The sequence below is a fragment of the Labeo rohita genome, chromosome 4 (assembly GCF_022985175.1).
Source record: "Labeo rohita strain BAU-BD-2019 chromosome 4, IGBB_LRoh.1.0, whole genome shotgun sequence".
Classification (NCBI taxonomy): Eukaryota; Metazoa; Chordata; class Actinopteri; order Cypriniformes; family Cyprinidae; genus Labeo; species Labeo rohita.
The window spans coordinates 5154784-5172230 of NC_066872.1; the positions used below are offsets into that span (position 1 = coordinate 5154784).

The window sequence follows — 17447 nt, forward strand, 5'->3', positions numbered from 1 at the left end:
TGAATTCACACATAACCTGTGCTTCCATGCATGTGCATCTGAAATCTTAGTGATGTTTCTCAGAAGTAAAGTAACCCTGAATCAGGATTCAGAAACATAAAGCTGCTTTTTGAAAACCATACAGCTGTTAACAGAGTTTCAGAGTCAAACCGGTTTCATCTGTTTTCATGAAATGATCCTGGTTTAACTGGTTCTGAAGACAAACATATTTCTGCAGAGCTTTCAAAGTCACCAGTTATTAACTATTATAGCAAATCATTTTTCTCCCTCCACAAATAAAGATCACATAAATGAGCACAGCTATTAAACTAACTAGTGAATACTAACTGTGAATACTGCAAATACTGTAATCACAACACAAAGTTCATTCAGTCCATGAAATCAGTCCAATTACACTTGACAGGTGGTTTGGCATTTCAAGGATGATCAGCTGTTCTTCTGTCTCCTTGTTTTTATCTACCATTTGTCCAAACACAAAAAACAAAACTCTGTAATTTGTCATACTATCTAATAAACCTTTTCAGTTGTCCCTAAACTGATAAATCCTAAGATAAATAATAATATAATAATTAAGATAAGTCTTAAACAGATAACTGACAGCTTTGATCTTAAACGATTAATTAGTGGACCTGAATAACTGTAATGAGGACTCGTAGGAAGCGTATAAGATCCAAGTGCGAGCTTTAATAACCAGATCGTAGTCAACAGGCAGGGTCAATATCCAACAAACAGTGTAACGAAGACAAAACAATAGCGTAATCCACAAAACAGGCACAGTCCAATAACCGGAGAGAGCAGTCCGAAAAGTAACAAATAAACAAGGCAAGGAATGATGGCAAAACTAGACAAAACTATGACAATAAACAAAACCGTGGCAATGACAAAAACAGGGCAAAGAAAAAAGGGATAAATGCTTGGTAGAGTCCACAAGAGCAAAACAATACTTCACAGCTTCCTGTTTGAAAATGGCCTCCTTTTATTGCCACCAAACAGGAAGTTACCAATGAAGCAGCAGAGGGAGCAGCAACAGTCAGTCAGTGGGCGAGGGCGTTACAATAACCCATTTTACTAAAAGTCAAATAGACTTAATATTTAGTAATAGACCTGAGTTTGTGTTCAGCATTGTGAACATTTTTTCAAAACAAAACTCAAAGTCATTATTACATTTTTTTAAAAATAATTATAATAAATTTGTTTAACACAACTCTCTGATGATTCATGTCTCTGCAAAGAGCTTGATAATCCAAATAACATTCGAGCACATGTTAAGAGTGAAACAACTTAAAATATTGTTCTTGTCCTGCAGCTGTGAATCAGTGAGGGCTGATGGCGTCTGTTAAAGAGATGCTGATGGGCTCAATGAAGGAGCTGGTAGAAGCTGAACTGAAGGAGTTTAAATGGCACTTAATGAATCCATCTTATAAGCATATACCAAGGTCTGAATTGGAAAAGGCAGATATATTCGACACAGTGGATAAGATGATAGCACGTTTTGGAGCAGAAGAAGCTGTGAAGGTCACGGTGGACATCCTGAGGAAGATGAACCAGAATGAACTGGCTAAACAGTTGGAGAACAAGAATAAGCAAGGTAACATTTAATTCACTGTGACTGTAATGTGATGAAGTATTTACAAGTGTAATGGTTTGACTTTAGCATATTTTTTTTCTTTGCTCTGCTGATGTGTTTGTGTATTGCATGCAGTTTTAATATTTAATCTAAAAACTGTACTATTTTTTATGCTACTAGTACTTATTTTTTAGATATTAGTATCTTTTTTATTAAGTACTAGTATTTATTCATTAGCTACTAGTTCTTATTCTTTAGGTACCAGTGTCTTTTACTTAAACGTAAGTTACTAGTTCTTATGTTTTAGATACTAGTACTTATTCCAATAGTGGACACCAATTAACACCAATTTTTAATCATCTATTAATTTCCTCTTTTTTCCTCCTGTAAAAACAATAAATGTCATATTAGGGCTGTATGTTAACTTATTTGCATATAGCACTGGTACTACAGATGTTAAATGTTTTTACATAAATATTCTGGGCATACAAAATCCAAACCCTTATGGTTTTCAGACAAACATTTTCTTTGTTTGGAAAAAAAGGCCGAAAAATCTTAATTAAAAACACACAGGTGTGTGATTTTATATTGTATTAGTACGGCTGCACAATTTGGCCAAAAATGTTGTTTTTATATATCAGTATAATTAATAATGATTATGGTTATTTATTATTTCTATATAGTAACATTAAACAAAATAAGGAATATTACTTTGTAATAACACTATTTTACTATAATATAAAAAACTGAGCATTTAAGAATAATACTATAATAAATATATAGCTGCAAGAAAAAGAAAACAAATGTACACTTCTCTACACTGAAGAAAAACATAAGGATTTGCAAATGTTTACCTCAAATTCCTAATTAATTTAATTATTATATAATTAATTGTATAAATTAATAGACCTGTTTAAAAAAATAAAAATAAAACTTTTAAAAACTTTTTCAGTGAGGAGTAGGCCAATCTCATATCCTAGTCTTTTATTATCCTTACAGTGCATCATGCGGTGATGCGCTCTGAAATTATTGCAGGGCAAGTTAATTCTAATTTAGCTGAATAATAAAAGTAACCTAATAATAATAATATTAAGCCTAAAACATGCCTACATTCATTGGAAATGCTCAATCCTCTTAATATTGCCAATATTTGATGCTTTTGACAATATCTCTGGCTATTGTTGACATATACGACACAATTGTTTGTCCAATTAGTAACAGTGACTCGTGAATTGTTGGTTAATGAATACCCAGTATTAACAGTTAACCCCAGGTATAGTATAAGCAGTGTGAAACGTGATGACATATAACCCAGGATTCCGTTTGTCCAGGGTTTAGGAGAACACAGGGTTAACAATTTTAAGTGTGAAAAGCCCTATTGTCATTCCTTTAGCCAGCAAGCTTTATGCGTCCACTTGAATGTGAAATAGGCTATAGCCTATAAAAGGCTCATTGGTTTAATATAGCATATTTAATATAAACGTGTGATTGTAATTGCTTATATAAGCGACTATAACAGCCCTTTTAAAATAATACTACTACTAATAGGCTCAGCTCCGTGTGTATTGGGCAAGGCTAAAAAAAAAAGGCGGAACGAAAGTCTCAATATTCAACTGAATCAAATAGAATCGACTCAGAAGAGATGTGAATGAATACACGCATGTCTCCTGATCCGCAAATGTACATTTTAATCGCTACATGCGCATGATACTTTAATACAAACTATAAACTATTACAAATGGCTCTGTTTGAAATAAATGCTGCACATTAATGTAATTCTTAACTCTGCAGGCACCGAAAAGCATTTGTTTCAGTGTAGTGCCACAAATCTGCAAAATCTCAAATCGTGTACACCTTAATGAATTGCACTGGGCCTTGTTCGCTGGTAGTTGTGTGTGGTGAAATGCTGTAAACTGCAAAAATATGAAGTCATAATATCCAAATGAAATGAACAAGATTGACTCGGGCAAGCCATCAATAAATGATGTGACCTGATCCACAAATGCACGGAATCCTTTTTGCATGAGCAATTTATGATATTTTAATGCAGAACAGAACATTTTTATTCGCAAACACGTCTGTATTTATACAAATCGCTGCACAATCATTTAATCCCGAATTCCACAGACTCAAATTGAAAGGCATTTGTTTGTAGTTTGTAAGATACATGCATAAAATGTATGCAGTACATGGATAATTGTGCGTGCATCTATTAAGCATTTTGAGTCTACTATCATCCCATATGAAAGTACTTGATGAACATATACTGTGTGTGGAGAGCATTTACTCATATCGTTATCTCATTTTTGACCAAGAGGGCTTTTAGAGGCTGAATGCCATCCTCCTGTTAGACTGTCTCACAGATGAATTAGGATAAATAGCTGTCAGATGTTAAATTTAAGTACACAATTAGAAAAGCGTTTAGGTCAACCAATCACCAAGCAATGCTTAATTTTGTTTAGTCTGTGGTGTAAAAAGGCCACATTAGCAAATGAAGAAAAAACATGGTTGGGTCAAAGTGTCTGAATAATTTTTGTCCCAAATTTTTATCAGTTTTACTGGTGGTCCACTGTATGAAGAATTTTTGGGTATAATGTGTCACAGTTTAGTTTGTTTACTTACGTAAATGAATTCTAGTGTCCTGCACCCACTAGTAAAAAATAGTAAAAATTATATCTAGTGTCTGAATAATTTTTTTTTTTGGTTTGACTGTATATACAGTCATGGCCAGAATTACTGATCTCCTGTCAGGTGTTCTCCAACCTCATCATGCATTATATGAGACACTCACTGCAATCTTGGCAAATGGAGGTTTTTCCAAAACTATTGAATAAATGGGTGTCAATAATTGTGGCCATGTGGCTTTGAGAAAAACATTTATTTTATAATGGCATTTACCCTCATTTTCAATAGTTCTAGAGGTTGTTGTTTTAAATGGTAAGTTTCTGTGATTTTTTTTTTTTTTTTATTATTATTATTTTTATAATAAACAATAAAATAATCAGCAATGCAGATAAATTTTCACATGATTTTTTGTTTATATTTACCAAGACTGTATATAAATTCAAATTAATGGGAAAAAATTCCAGAATGAAATGCCTCATTTTTGTATTATATTCAACAGTAACTTAATTATGTTGAAAAAGTTAAATCAGTTTATTTTATTTATGTTTTTCCACCATGTTTTTATTCATTTTTGTTTCAGTCTGTTTAACAGAGGATTGGATGCTTCAGAAGTTTTTGGAAACTCACAAAATAAACATGAAGAAAAAAGCAGAACGTATTTTTGAGTGCAAGAAAGTAAATGAAGTTCATCTCAAGGCTGTTTACACAGAACTGTTCATCACAGAGGGCGATATAAAAAAGATGTCTATCAGGAACGTGAGATTCTGAAGATTGATGATGCTTTCAGGAAGAAACAGACACAGGACAAACCAATCGATTGCAGTAAATTATTTACATTATTAAGGGAAAATAATGAGGAAAAGATTGTGCTGACTAAAGGCATCGCTGGCATTGGAAAAACTGTCTCTGTGCACAAATTCATCCTGGACTGGGCTGAAGGAGAAGCCAATCAGGATATACACTGTGTGTTCCTGCTTCCATTCAGAGAGATTAACGAAATCAAGGATAGAGAGGTCAATCTCCATGAATTCCTACTGGAATTTTATGATGAATTGAAGCACCTGGAGAAATCAAAGTTATATACAAAATATAAACTTGCATTTATATTTGATGGACTTGATGAAAGTCGACTGCCTTTGAATTTTGAAAGCGAAGCATTGAAGATGGTTGAGAGAAGATCGTCTGTAGATGTGCTTTTTACAAGTCTGGTGAAAGGCAAGCTGCTTCCATCAGCTCTTGTCTGGGTGACATCACGACCAGCAGCAGCCAATCAGATCCCTCCTGAGTATGTGGGTTTATTTACAGAGGTGCGAGGATTCACTGACCAACGGAAGGAGGAGTACTTCAGAAAGAGAATCAAAGATAAGACTCAGGCCTCCAAAATCATCTCACACATTAAGACGTCTCGTAGTCTCTATATCATGTGCCACATTCCTGTGTTCTGCTGGATCACGGCCACAGTACTTCAAAATCTTCTCAACAAGAACAGTGAAGAGAACATCAGCACAACACTCACCGAAATGTACATTCACTTCCTGCTGATACAGATGAACATGAAGAGCCAGAAATATGATGAAAAAGCAGAAAGACAACGCACAAAGCTTTTACGTTTAAATAAAGAAATGATTTTGAAACTAGCCAAACTAGCATTTGAACAGCTGAAGCAGGAAAACATTGTGTTCTGTGAGGACGATCTGGAAGAATGTGACATTGATGTGAGTAAAGACACCGAGTTCACAGGAATGATCGCTGAGATCTTTAAGATGGAATATGGACTTTATAAGACAAAAGTCTACTGCTTTGTGCATCTGAGTGTTCAAGAGTTTCTCGCTGCAGTGCATGTGTTCGTCTGCTACCTGAACAAAAACATGCAGGAGCTTCAGTTTTTCTTTGACAAGCCAGATGAAAATATCACATTGCAGAAGCTACTGCAGAAGGCTGTTGATAAAGCCATGAAGAGTCAGAGAGGACATCTGGACCTGTTCCTGTGCTTTCTGATGGGCATTTCATTGAAATCCAGTCAAAACCTGCTCCAAGGCCTGATCACACACACTGAAGACACCACAGAGAGCATCACAAAAACAACTGAATACATTAAACAACTACAAAACAGGAATATATCGGATGATATTTTAGCCTTGCAATTATACTTTAATCAAAGCAGGAATATATCAGATGAAGCTTTAGTCAACCTATTCTACTGCTTACTTGAGCTCAAGGATCATTCATTATATGAGGAAATCCAGAGTTACCTCAGCTCAGATGAACATCCAGGAAGAAACCTCTCATCTTCAATGTGCACAGTGCTGATCTACATACTGCTCATGTCAGAGAAGGTGCTGGATGAGTTCAACCCAAAGAGGTTCACGTCATCTTCAAACTACAAGAGACTCATCCCAGCTGTGAGATGCTGCAGAAAAGCACTGTGAGTAATTTCACTGACTGATGTTCAATTAAATATTTTGTTCTGCCTCACTAATCAATTAAATCTCAAAATACAATGTGAAATATTTTCCCCAAATATTAAGAGTACAATAAGTTATTGCAGAAAAAAAATAAAATTATCTGACTAAACATTCTGTTTTGGCAGATTTGACAGGTGTGGTTTTGATGAAACATGCTGTGAAACTGTGTCTTCTGCTCTACAACAATCAAACTCCCATCTGACAGAGCTGGACCTGACTAGCAATCACCTGAAAGATTCAGGAGTGAAGCGGATTTATGAAGGACTGAAGAGTTCACACTGTCGACTGAATATACTGAGGTTTGACATTCACTTTCACTGAATCAGTACGTTCAGATATGTGGATAAATAGGTGTCTCATAACTATAGATAGCAGATATTTCCCCTGTCTACACTCTAAAAAGTGCTGGGTTAAAAAATAACCCAACCTTAACCCAGCCGCTGGGTAACCTAAACATTGGTAAATAACCTAAACATTGGGTTATATGTTGTCTTATTGCCTTGCTACCTTTATATTTACCAATAGTAATACATAATCACAAAATAATGTAAAATTATTATTGTTTTTCTGTAATACAGTTAAAAAACACAAAAAATGCAACTGTAAACATCAATTTAATGAGTTTTTTATTTCTTTTTAAAATAATGTTCAAATGTGTGCACCTGTCACACATTTTATCCAACCATTATAGACACACAACACAACAATTTTAGTAGATCAGTTACTTACACAAAACTGTGTAAACTAGGCACTGTAGATTCCTATTCTTTGTTAACATTGTAGCAGCAGAACACTCAAAAATTAATTATTACCAGGGCTTAAAAGCAAAAAAAAAATCCATTCGGTTCACTCCGAGCAGAATCGATATTATAACGTTTCTGTTCTTGCGTTCCTCATTAAACAATACGTTCCGAAAACGGTTTTCTAGAAAAAATGCTGGTTAATAAACGTTATTTTATTACACGGCGCGATAGATAGATAGATAGATAGATAGATAGATAGATAGATAGATAGATAGATAGATAGGTAGATAGATAGTGGGTGCCTTTTAATAACATGTTTGGCATTATGTTTACAAATGATTAAACCAAATTCCGTGTTCGTGTAATTTGAACTTTTTGTCTTTAAAACCGAAAGTAAACGAGTTCACCTGGAAACTCATTACAAATGCGCTAATAATTTTTTAAAAACAATTTTCTTGTTTGATAATACAATAGCGAAATAAGCCCCTTCAAGACCATCCGCTTAACATCCTGACCACACGGCTTAATCTGCGATTAAAAACTTGTTGACTTATTCCTTACCTAATATGCATAATAGCCTATTATAGGCTATTTTCACTCAAACAAAACAGAACTCCAGATAGTTATGATTTTACATTTAATGCATAAAAGTAAAAGAAAACGTAATGCATTGTAACATTTGTCACGTTTCAGGCAGGAACAGACGAACAACGACGTAGTGAAACGAACAGTTTAATATAATCCACAAGGAACTCGGGAAACACAGGAACACAGGGTGGTAACATTAAGGTCTGACACATGAGAAGGGTAATCACACACATTAAATAGACAGACTGATTAACACACCAGGTGCAGACAATGAGGGAGAGACCAAAACACACAGATCTGCAGGGGGAAAAGATGGGAGAAACCAACTAAAACGTCCAAGGGTGTGACATTACCTCCCCCTCCCGGAAGGCGCGTCCTCGCGCCGACAAACAGGGACAACAAGATGTACAAAGTCTTAGGAGGGGGCTTCGGTGGAGGACGGACTCCCGGGAGGAGGGCAAAAGATGGAGTCCAGGGTGATGACGGGATATTCTATGGAGGTTTTGATGGAGGGAGGAGCCAAGGAGGTGACAGGAGGGGGCTGGAGCAGGAGGAGCCAGGTGAGACCCAGACCGCAGCCATGATGGAGCCCCACGGTGGAGCCGATGGAGGGAGGAGCCATGGTGGAGGAAAGGCTAACGACTCCATGGGGCCGACCGACGGAGGCGGAGCAGGTGGTGGTAGAGCCCGAGGCGGAGACGGAGAGTCGACGATCCTGGACGACCCTGAGGATCCGGAGGGCCCAGGCGGAGCCCAAGGCTCTGGCGACCGAGGCGGAGGCGGAGATCCGGAGGTCCGCGGCGGAGCCGGAGTGACAGAGGACCGAGGCTGTGCCCGCGGGAGGGAGGAGGTCCACAGAGTGGGGCGACGACTGACCAGGGCGGAGCCGGAGGGATGATGGAGCCCGGTGGAGCTGGTGGACCGACGGGCGACGGTGGAGACGAGGGAGCTGAGAGACGGGGTGGAGCCGCAGGGTCGGAGGGCCGAGGCAGAGACCAGGACTCAGAGGCTGGAGGCGAAGATGAGGGATCCTCCAGCCATGACACCGATGGAGACTGGCAGACCCGCGGCGAACCCACCGCACAGATGGTGGGCTGAGGGTGAGCAGAGGTGCTGACAGGAAGCAGACGTGACTGAGGGAGGGTGGGTGGGAAATCCAAACAGGCTGACAGTTCAATATTCAATTCCATAACATTCTGTCCCAGATCCAAATTTAGCTCACCCTCAGCGGTGGTGCAGTGGGTAATGCTGTCCTCAGCATATTCATGTTCCACTGAACTCCCCACCGTCGCGGTTACAATAGCCGGCTCTCGCACCTGATCAGACGGCTCGTGCAGCTCAGACTCCGTGGCGATCGGCCGCTCTGTCGCTCTGGGCTCGGGCTTTCTGCCTACGGTGGGCTCGTGGGCGTGCTCCGCGTGTCGGGGTGGTGGTTGGCTGGGTTCTGGGTCCGGAGTGGCACCGGCGAGATTTTTCATGGAACAGGCGGGAAACGAGGATCGGTTTCTCGCCAGTGTCCACTCCACAAACGCGGCGAAATCCGCTCGAGGGCCATCCTCGGACGACGGCGCTCTGCAAGACGCGTTTAGACTCGCATCATAAAACGCACAGAGCGCGTCGTCCGGGTAGCTGGTGGCGTGAGCTACTAGTTGGAACAAGACGGTATATCCCTCGAGCGGTAGATCCCCCTGCTCCAGCCGAAGGAGGATGAATTCCGGACGGAGTAGGGGATCCATGGGGAAAACACAACGGAAACAAAAGACTGGAAAAAAACGAACGAGAAACAAAACGGGTGAAACACTCAAAAAAAAAAAAAAAAAAACTGTATCGGTCAGACCTCCTGTCACGTTTCAGGCAGGAACAGACGAACAATGACGTAGTGAAACAAACAGTTTAATATAATCCACAAGGAACTCGGGAAACACAGGAACACAGGGTGGTAACATTAAGGTCTGACACATGAGGAGGGTAATCACACACATTAAATAGACAGACTGATTAACACACAAGGTGCAGACAATGAGGGAGAGACCAGGGGTGTGACAACATTATAAAACAACAACAGATTTTTTTTTTTTAACATTTAACCATATACCAAATAGGCTACTGGAAAAACTGGATGGGCTTTAGCAAAATATTTTATAAAAAAAAAAAAAAAGTCAATCTATAGCCTACTTAAAGTCCATATACTTTGGGTTTAAACGTACAAAGAGAATGTCCTCTAGGACTGGATAGGCTTCAGCAAATTTTTTTCACTACGACCGCATCTAGAGTCGTTTGTGCATCAGCTGCTGACCTTTTATTGCTGGTCGAATCAACATATTTCGTTGGATGTTTACATTGAATGTGTCTCTGCAGGTTACCGCCATGATTCCCAGCTATTTCTGCCCCGCATCCTTCAATATTACAGATCGATTGATCAGACGATTTGTCATATGAAAAAAATTGACGAAAGGGATTTTCTTTATGGCGACCCATCTAAAAACAATAGACAATCAGTAATTATTTTTTGTAATTTTAACTACAAGTTTTAATTAGGCTACAATAACTTAAACCTTTGCACATGAAACAGCCAGGTGCTTGGTAACCTTAAGCTCGTCGCATCAGAAACGGCTCTTACATCTGAACACTTCATACAGTGGTGGCCAAAATGATTGGAACACTAGTATTTTCACTAGCTAAAAAATGGTTTTAAGTCAGTGATTTCTATTTATTGCTGTAGTGTGTCAGTGGGAAATATCAGTTTGCATTTCCAAATATACATATATATACATGTATATAAAGAGTAAAACAACTTACAGGTTTGTATGTCAGTGAATGGCTTCCAGAATTCTGTGGTTGTGGTTCTGTGGACCCTCCCTCCAGATTTGGGCAGGACTTTGAAAGCACTCTACTCTTTAGCATCTAAACCATAAGAATAATAACTTATCTCATAATAAATAAAAAATACATAAAAAAAAAAATAAATAAAAATAAATAAATAAAAATTATAATGGTATTAATGCAAATGAATCCCCACCCCCATTCAACTACTGCAGGTTAAGTTTAGGTATGGGATGGGATTCAGGGATGTAGAATATGCTCATGCAGAATAAGGCATCAGTATGTGCTTTATAAGTACTAATTAACAGCCAATACACAAACTAATAAGCAACAGTTAAGTGTTACTGTACCATTGTATTTACCAGTTGATGTGTCAAATACAGTTGAATTTTGTTTCTATAGATTGACATATTACAAATACCTCACCTGAAGTCATGTCACCCAGCTCTTAATGCACCTTTCAATCTTGGTGGGCATAGGCAACAATCTGGTCTGCAATTGTAGCCCATTCTACAAAAAGTCTGCCTCTGAATGTAGCTTCCTGAAGTCTTGTGAAATCTGATAAAATTTGAGGGAAAAAAAAAAACACAAATGTGGATAAATAAGTTAAAGCTTTTAAATGTTAAATTGATTGTTTGATTTTATTGCCATACCAGTAACTATGGTTATTTTAATGAAAATTCTAAAACATATCATGGTTACTGAATGTTACTGAATGATATAACTTCCCTTTAAAGGTTTTAACAAGGGTATCAAGCTGCCTTTCCTTTAACTTCTCTATTACAAAGCTGTCCATCTGCACCGGCAAGAATCTCATATATCTAGAATGAAATTTCAGATTTAGAAAATTAGAATTTCACAAAACTGTTTTTACAATTACTTATTTTATATAGAAAGCAGGTTAATGTGTTTACATGCAGCACAATCATTTAAACACAGATCAGTTCTATTATACTGATATCGCGAGAAAGCTTCTCAAGCATTTTAATATCGCGAGATCTCGTAAACGTTTTTGTTTTTGTTTTGTTTTTTTTCAAAAGTTTTGCGCAGTAGTGCCAAATTAAACCAGTTTGATTGGATTGTTGTAAAACTTTGGCCAACTTCAGAGTTAGAACACAAATACTGTATGCACTGGAACATTTGTTAAACACGGTGTTCTTGCATGCTATGATTTTAAAATGGACCACTGCTTTAATGTCTTATTTATGACACAATTCTATATTATACAAAACGGTTGGCAAAGGCAACCCAAGCATCTCACCACTGAACTGCATTTATGTGAATCAGTCTCCAATCTGAAGGGCAGAATCGACACTGTTAAAAAAAAAATCTGACAGCATACCCGTTTCATTTTTATACTAGTCTCCTAGTTTGTAAAGCAACACAAGCATTCACTAAAATAGAGGAAGAGTAAAAGGACCTCATAAACAGTGGTGTCGTGGTGCCTGGAGAAGTGGGTATACGCCCCAAATGCAAATACACGCTGAAAAGAATAACTTACTGACATCTGGACGTGATTCTCCGCAGTCTCTGATTAAATCGGTCGGGTTTTCTCTGTGTCAGAGCCTCCCCTGACATGTCCTCGCGAATGAACAGGCAGCATGTGGGTGGAGGAGTGGACGGAGTGGGCACGGGCGCATTTAGGCGCAATCATCAAACAGATTTCAAAGGAAGCCCGCGCCATGGTTCTGACCACATTACTGTCATGTACCGGGTGTTTTCAGAGAATATTTACATTTACTCACATGTGATTAAATGAGCTATTCATGTGGTGGACTGTCACAATTTTGGCTAATGCAGGACACTACTCGATGCGCAACAGAGGGGATTTAGAAGTGGGTACACACAAAGCCAACTGATAAAGAAGTGGGTATAAGCTGTATACCCTGCACTACACCACTGCTTGTACAATACGAGAGTTATTAAAGTAAGGGGCATAGCGTAGCTAATGCAGCTACCTGAGGAAAAAAAGAGCATGAAAATGCACAACATAAAAATGACAGATATATCGAACTTACTCCGTATTTCTAACATATGCCTGTTTTCATGAAGCATTAAAAAAGGGACATGTACTGTACATAAATAAAACTTTGCACGTGCACACACACAACTTTTATTTAACAATAAAGCGATTGTTGATGCAAAAAAAGTACCTCTATAGGCCTCACATTTGACCCAGCATGATCAACCCAACTGTGTGTTTACAGTACCTCAAACAACTCAGAATTTTGACCCAGCACAATTAATCCAACAATGTGTTTACAGAAATAACCCAGCACTTTTTAGAATGTATATTGTAGTATGATTGTATCACTGGCATTTTTTCCAAGAAGACAAGACAGACAATGCCTACTCAAAAAACCTGGTGAGAAAACAATTAGTGTTCACAACCATCCTGGAAAACCTGGAATACCTTTAATAATACCTAAACTTTCTTGATGACTTCTTTAAAGAGTTTGTTTCAAAGAACTGTTTTATGTTAATTTAAAAACATGTTCCCTTTCCATGTGGATTTATTTATTGCAATAGCTTTATTTTTACTTTATAAGTAAAATCATATTATTTTTTATTATTCTTGGTTCTTGCCTCGTATATGTAGGACAGCAAATGACATATAAATGTGTAAAGTGGTAACACGTTATAATAGGTATACAGTAATAAAGTATTTACAAATTATTTGCAAACTGCAGTTAATCAATAGTTTATAAACTGTTGTTAATACATTAACAGACTTTATACAAACAGTGAGTTCATCATTCATTGTCACTTTTTACTTTAGATTAGGTCATAGTATGTAAAAAATGTCATTAACCTTTTTGGTCATTAATTGCATTAGTATTCAGAGTTTCTGGGGACAGGACATACAGTTTATACAGTATAATTTATACAGTATTCTATAAAAGGTCCTTATAAAACATAGAAACCCAATGTATGTATGTGTGCTTAATGTATTTGTAAACATTTTAAGGAACACTGAATATTATTACAATTAATGTGCAATATAGGCTGGTTTAAAGTATTTAATGTATGACATTTTCTGATTTTCTGTGACCTAATATGAAGTGTGAACAATCTGCGGTTAATAAGTTGTCAACAAACCATTATATTTCATATGAGGTAATTAAACAAGTTAATTACAGTGCCAATCAATGACAATGAATAGACTATTTGTATATAGTCTATTAATGTATTAACTGCAGTTTATAAACTACTAATAAACTATAACAGTTTTAAAATACTTTAAAAGTGCTTTGTTAATGTATTTAAACATGCACTCCAGATTATAAGATATATAACCTATCTAATAAATTCACATACGGCTGTTTGTTTTGTTCTCTTCACAGGCTGTGTGGGTGTTGTCTTACTGATCAGTCCTGTGTAAGTTTGTCTTCAGCTTTACAGTCATCAAACTCTGTCCTGAGAGAGCTGGATCTGAGTAACAATGACCTGCAGGATCATGGAGTGAAACTTCTTTCTGATGGACTGAAGAGTCCAAACTCTAAGCTGGAGATATTGAGGTTTAGGTTTTGACGTACTTGATTGATTGATTGATTATTTTTATTTATTTATTTATTTATTTTAAATCACACTATTAAGATTAATTCTGTGTTAAATTACTGTGTTGTTCTTGTTCAGATTGTCCGTATGTAATCTCACTGCTCAGTCTTGTGGGAGTTTGTCATCAGTTTTGAAATCCTCAAACTCTGTCCTGAAAGAACTGGATCTGAGTAACAATGACCTGCAGGAATCTGGAGTGATGCTTCTTTCTGAAGGACTGAAGAGTCCAAACTGTCAGCTGGAGATACTGAGGTAACTGCTTTTCCATAAAATAATTAACAAAATGCTACCACAATAAATGGCCATTGAATTTTTGTCAACAAATGTTTAATCTGCTCTCGATGCAATGCTAGAACAAGAGACAAAACCATTCTCACAGGGCCAGCCTTTGCCAGTTTGCTTCCCTAGGCAAGATTTTACCTGGTGCCCCTTGCTTCACAGCCCATTCCACCAATAATACATTTTCATTGGAAGAAAAAAGAAAAAGCTGATAGTGAAACCTTAACACTTACAATAAGGTATCATTTGTTAACATTAGTGAATGTATTAAAAAACTAACAAAAACAATACATTTGCAATAGTATTTATTATTTTTGTTAATGTTAGTTATTGAAAATCATTATTTTAAAATTGTTTCCAGTGAAACTATCACAGGTCTCTAGCATACGGTAACGTTACGTTTAATCTTTCAAATAAATTTGAAAATACATTTCCAGTAGATGGCAGCAGTGTTTTACTAAACTTTTTCTAATGTTATCACCTCCATTTAAACTGAGAAACGTACATCTTTAAAGTGAATTTTACATAAAATGTTGCTATTTTCATAAGACCAGTTATATACTGTTATTACTAAATTAGCCAATTCCATTAGCCAAATACCATAAATACCCAAATACTTCACACTGCTACTAGTGTAAAAATATTATTAAAACATGTTATCATGTGACATAAAAAATGTGCCCCTAGCATTTGCCTATTCCACCTATGCCATGGGCCGGCCCAACATCTGTATGTGGGCCACTTAAGGCAACAATACATCATCGCTGGCCTTCTTATGGCCCGGACAAAATGGATGTAACCCTGAAGTGGTCCACATGTGTTCACGGCAATGTGTAATCTGAATGTGACCCTAAAGTGGTGCATGTGGTGAATAGTAAATATGGCCCAAATAGTGCCAACCAAATGTGGCAAAAATGTGACACAATCGACAGAGGCTAATCAGGGTATAAACCAAATGTGGTCGACATATGTTTCAGCAAATGTGGCCGAAGTATATTAAAATGTATCTGGGCCAGTTTTGGCAAAGATATGGCAGTGTAAGCACTGGCTAATGTGAGCCTAACATGAGCCTAAAGTGGCCAAATGTTGCCCAAATAAAATGTGGCTGTGCAGTGGCCTGCTTGTGGACCACTGCAAAAATGCCACCATTCCATGCAGCATGTGGGCCACATGAGGGGAAGAGCAGGGTTAGAATAAAAATCAACTGTGGCCCACATTAGAGCCAGTTTTGGTTTATTTGGTTGGCTTATATGCAACAATGCTAAGGCTTATTTGATGCCCAAATCTGGAAAACAGGACCGGACTGCCCAAATGCTATTATTTCACATCGTATGTGGGCGAACAAGGTGTTGGATTGAGGCCAGAATTAAAATGAGTGTTGGCCAGATTGGGCCAGTTCTGGTAATTTTTTTAACTTACTTTCATGGCTGACGTATCCTTCCTGTGGCCCAAATCTGTCAAACAGAAGTGGTCCACCCACATGCCATCATTCTACACAGTAGTGGGCTGGGTCAAGGTGTTGGATCTGGGCCAGATCTGGGCAAGAATTAAAATAAATGTGTCCCAGACTTGGGTAATTTCTGCTTAATTTGGTTTACTCATGGCTGACATTAGCCCTTCCTTTGTCTTGCTTGTGGCCCAAATCTGGTAAACAGGAGCGGACTAAGTCAAATCAAGTCAAGTCACCTTTATTTATATACCTCTTTTAACAATACAGAATTGTGACAAAGCAGCTGTACAATATTAAGCAGGAAAAAGTGCATCAATAATGCAAAAGGGCAACAGTAAACACTCAACTTTTAGTTAAAGGCAGTTTATCATTGAATTCAATGATGTCATCATTCAGCTCAGTTCAGTTCAAATAGTATACGAAACTGTTTGAAAATGAAGTGTCCCCAACTAAGCAAACCAGAGGCAACAGCAGCAAGGAACCAAAACTCCATCGGTGACAGAATGGAGAAAAAACCTTGGGAAAACCAGGTTCATTTGGGGGGCCAGTTTTCCTCTGGCCAGACACAGAGGACTCATCTGGTTCCCGTGGTCTTGTGCCAATGGCCGTCTAGGTGATGAGGTCTTCACTGGGGATCTGTCTCTGGGGCTCATCTAATCGATGTGGTCTCAGCTGACATTCAGGGCTTTCAAAGTCCTCTTTAGATGCTGATCCACCATCTGGGCTGGCTACGGACTGGATCCAGGGGACTGCAGTGACCATCTGATCTGGATATGGACTGGATCTGGTGTTTAATGTGACTTCAGAATAAGAAAGAAACAGATCAATATTAGAATAGATGCCATTCTTCTTATGATGCACTGACTACAACGGGTGTTATGGGAAGTGTTCCCGGTTCCGGTTGACCTAATTAATGCAGCCTAACAATCCTTTAATGGATTTGAATTATAGAAATGTGTTATGTGTAATCCAGGTTAAAGAGATGGGTCTTTAATCTAGATTTAAACTGACAGAGTGTGTCTGCGTCCCGAACAGTGTTGGGTAGATTGTTCCAGAGTTTGGGTGCTAGATAAGAAAATGATCTGCCGCCTGCGGTTGATTTTGATATTCTGGGTATTATCAAATTGCAGAGTTTTGAGAACGCAGCGGACGTGAGGGTCTATAATGTGATAAGAGCTCACTCAAGTACTGAGGAGCTAAACCATTCAGGGCTTTATAAGTAATTAGCAAGATTTTAAAATCTATACGATGTTTAACAGGGAGCCAGCACAGTGTTGACAGAACTGCGCTAATATGGTCATAGTTTCTGATTTGAGTAAGAACTCTAGCTGCTGCATTTTGGAGCATAG

General features: G+C 37.9%; 1 protein-coding gene across 1 annotated transcript in view; it reads left to right on the forward strand.

Annotated features, from left to right (window-relative positions):
* Positions 1 to 1326: 1326 nt before the first annotated feature.
* The window catches only part of LOC127164495 (NACHT, LRR and PYD domains-containing protein 3-like), a 43736-nt gene continuing 27615 nt past the window's right edge, over positions 1327 to 17447 (forward strand). Inside the window, 6 exon segments of the mRNA XM_051108463.1 lie at positions 1327 to 1588; positions 4773 to 4927; positions 4930 to 6617; positions 6783 to 6956; positions 14156 to 14329; positions 14448 to 14621. Coding sequence (XP_050964420.1) covers positions 1327 to 1588; positions 4773 to 4927; positions 4930 to 6617; positions 6783 to 6956; positions 14156 to 14329; positions 14448 to 14621 — 2627 coding nt within the window.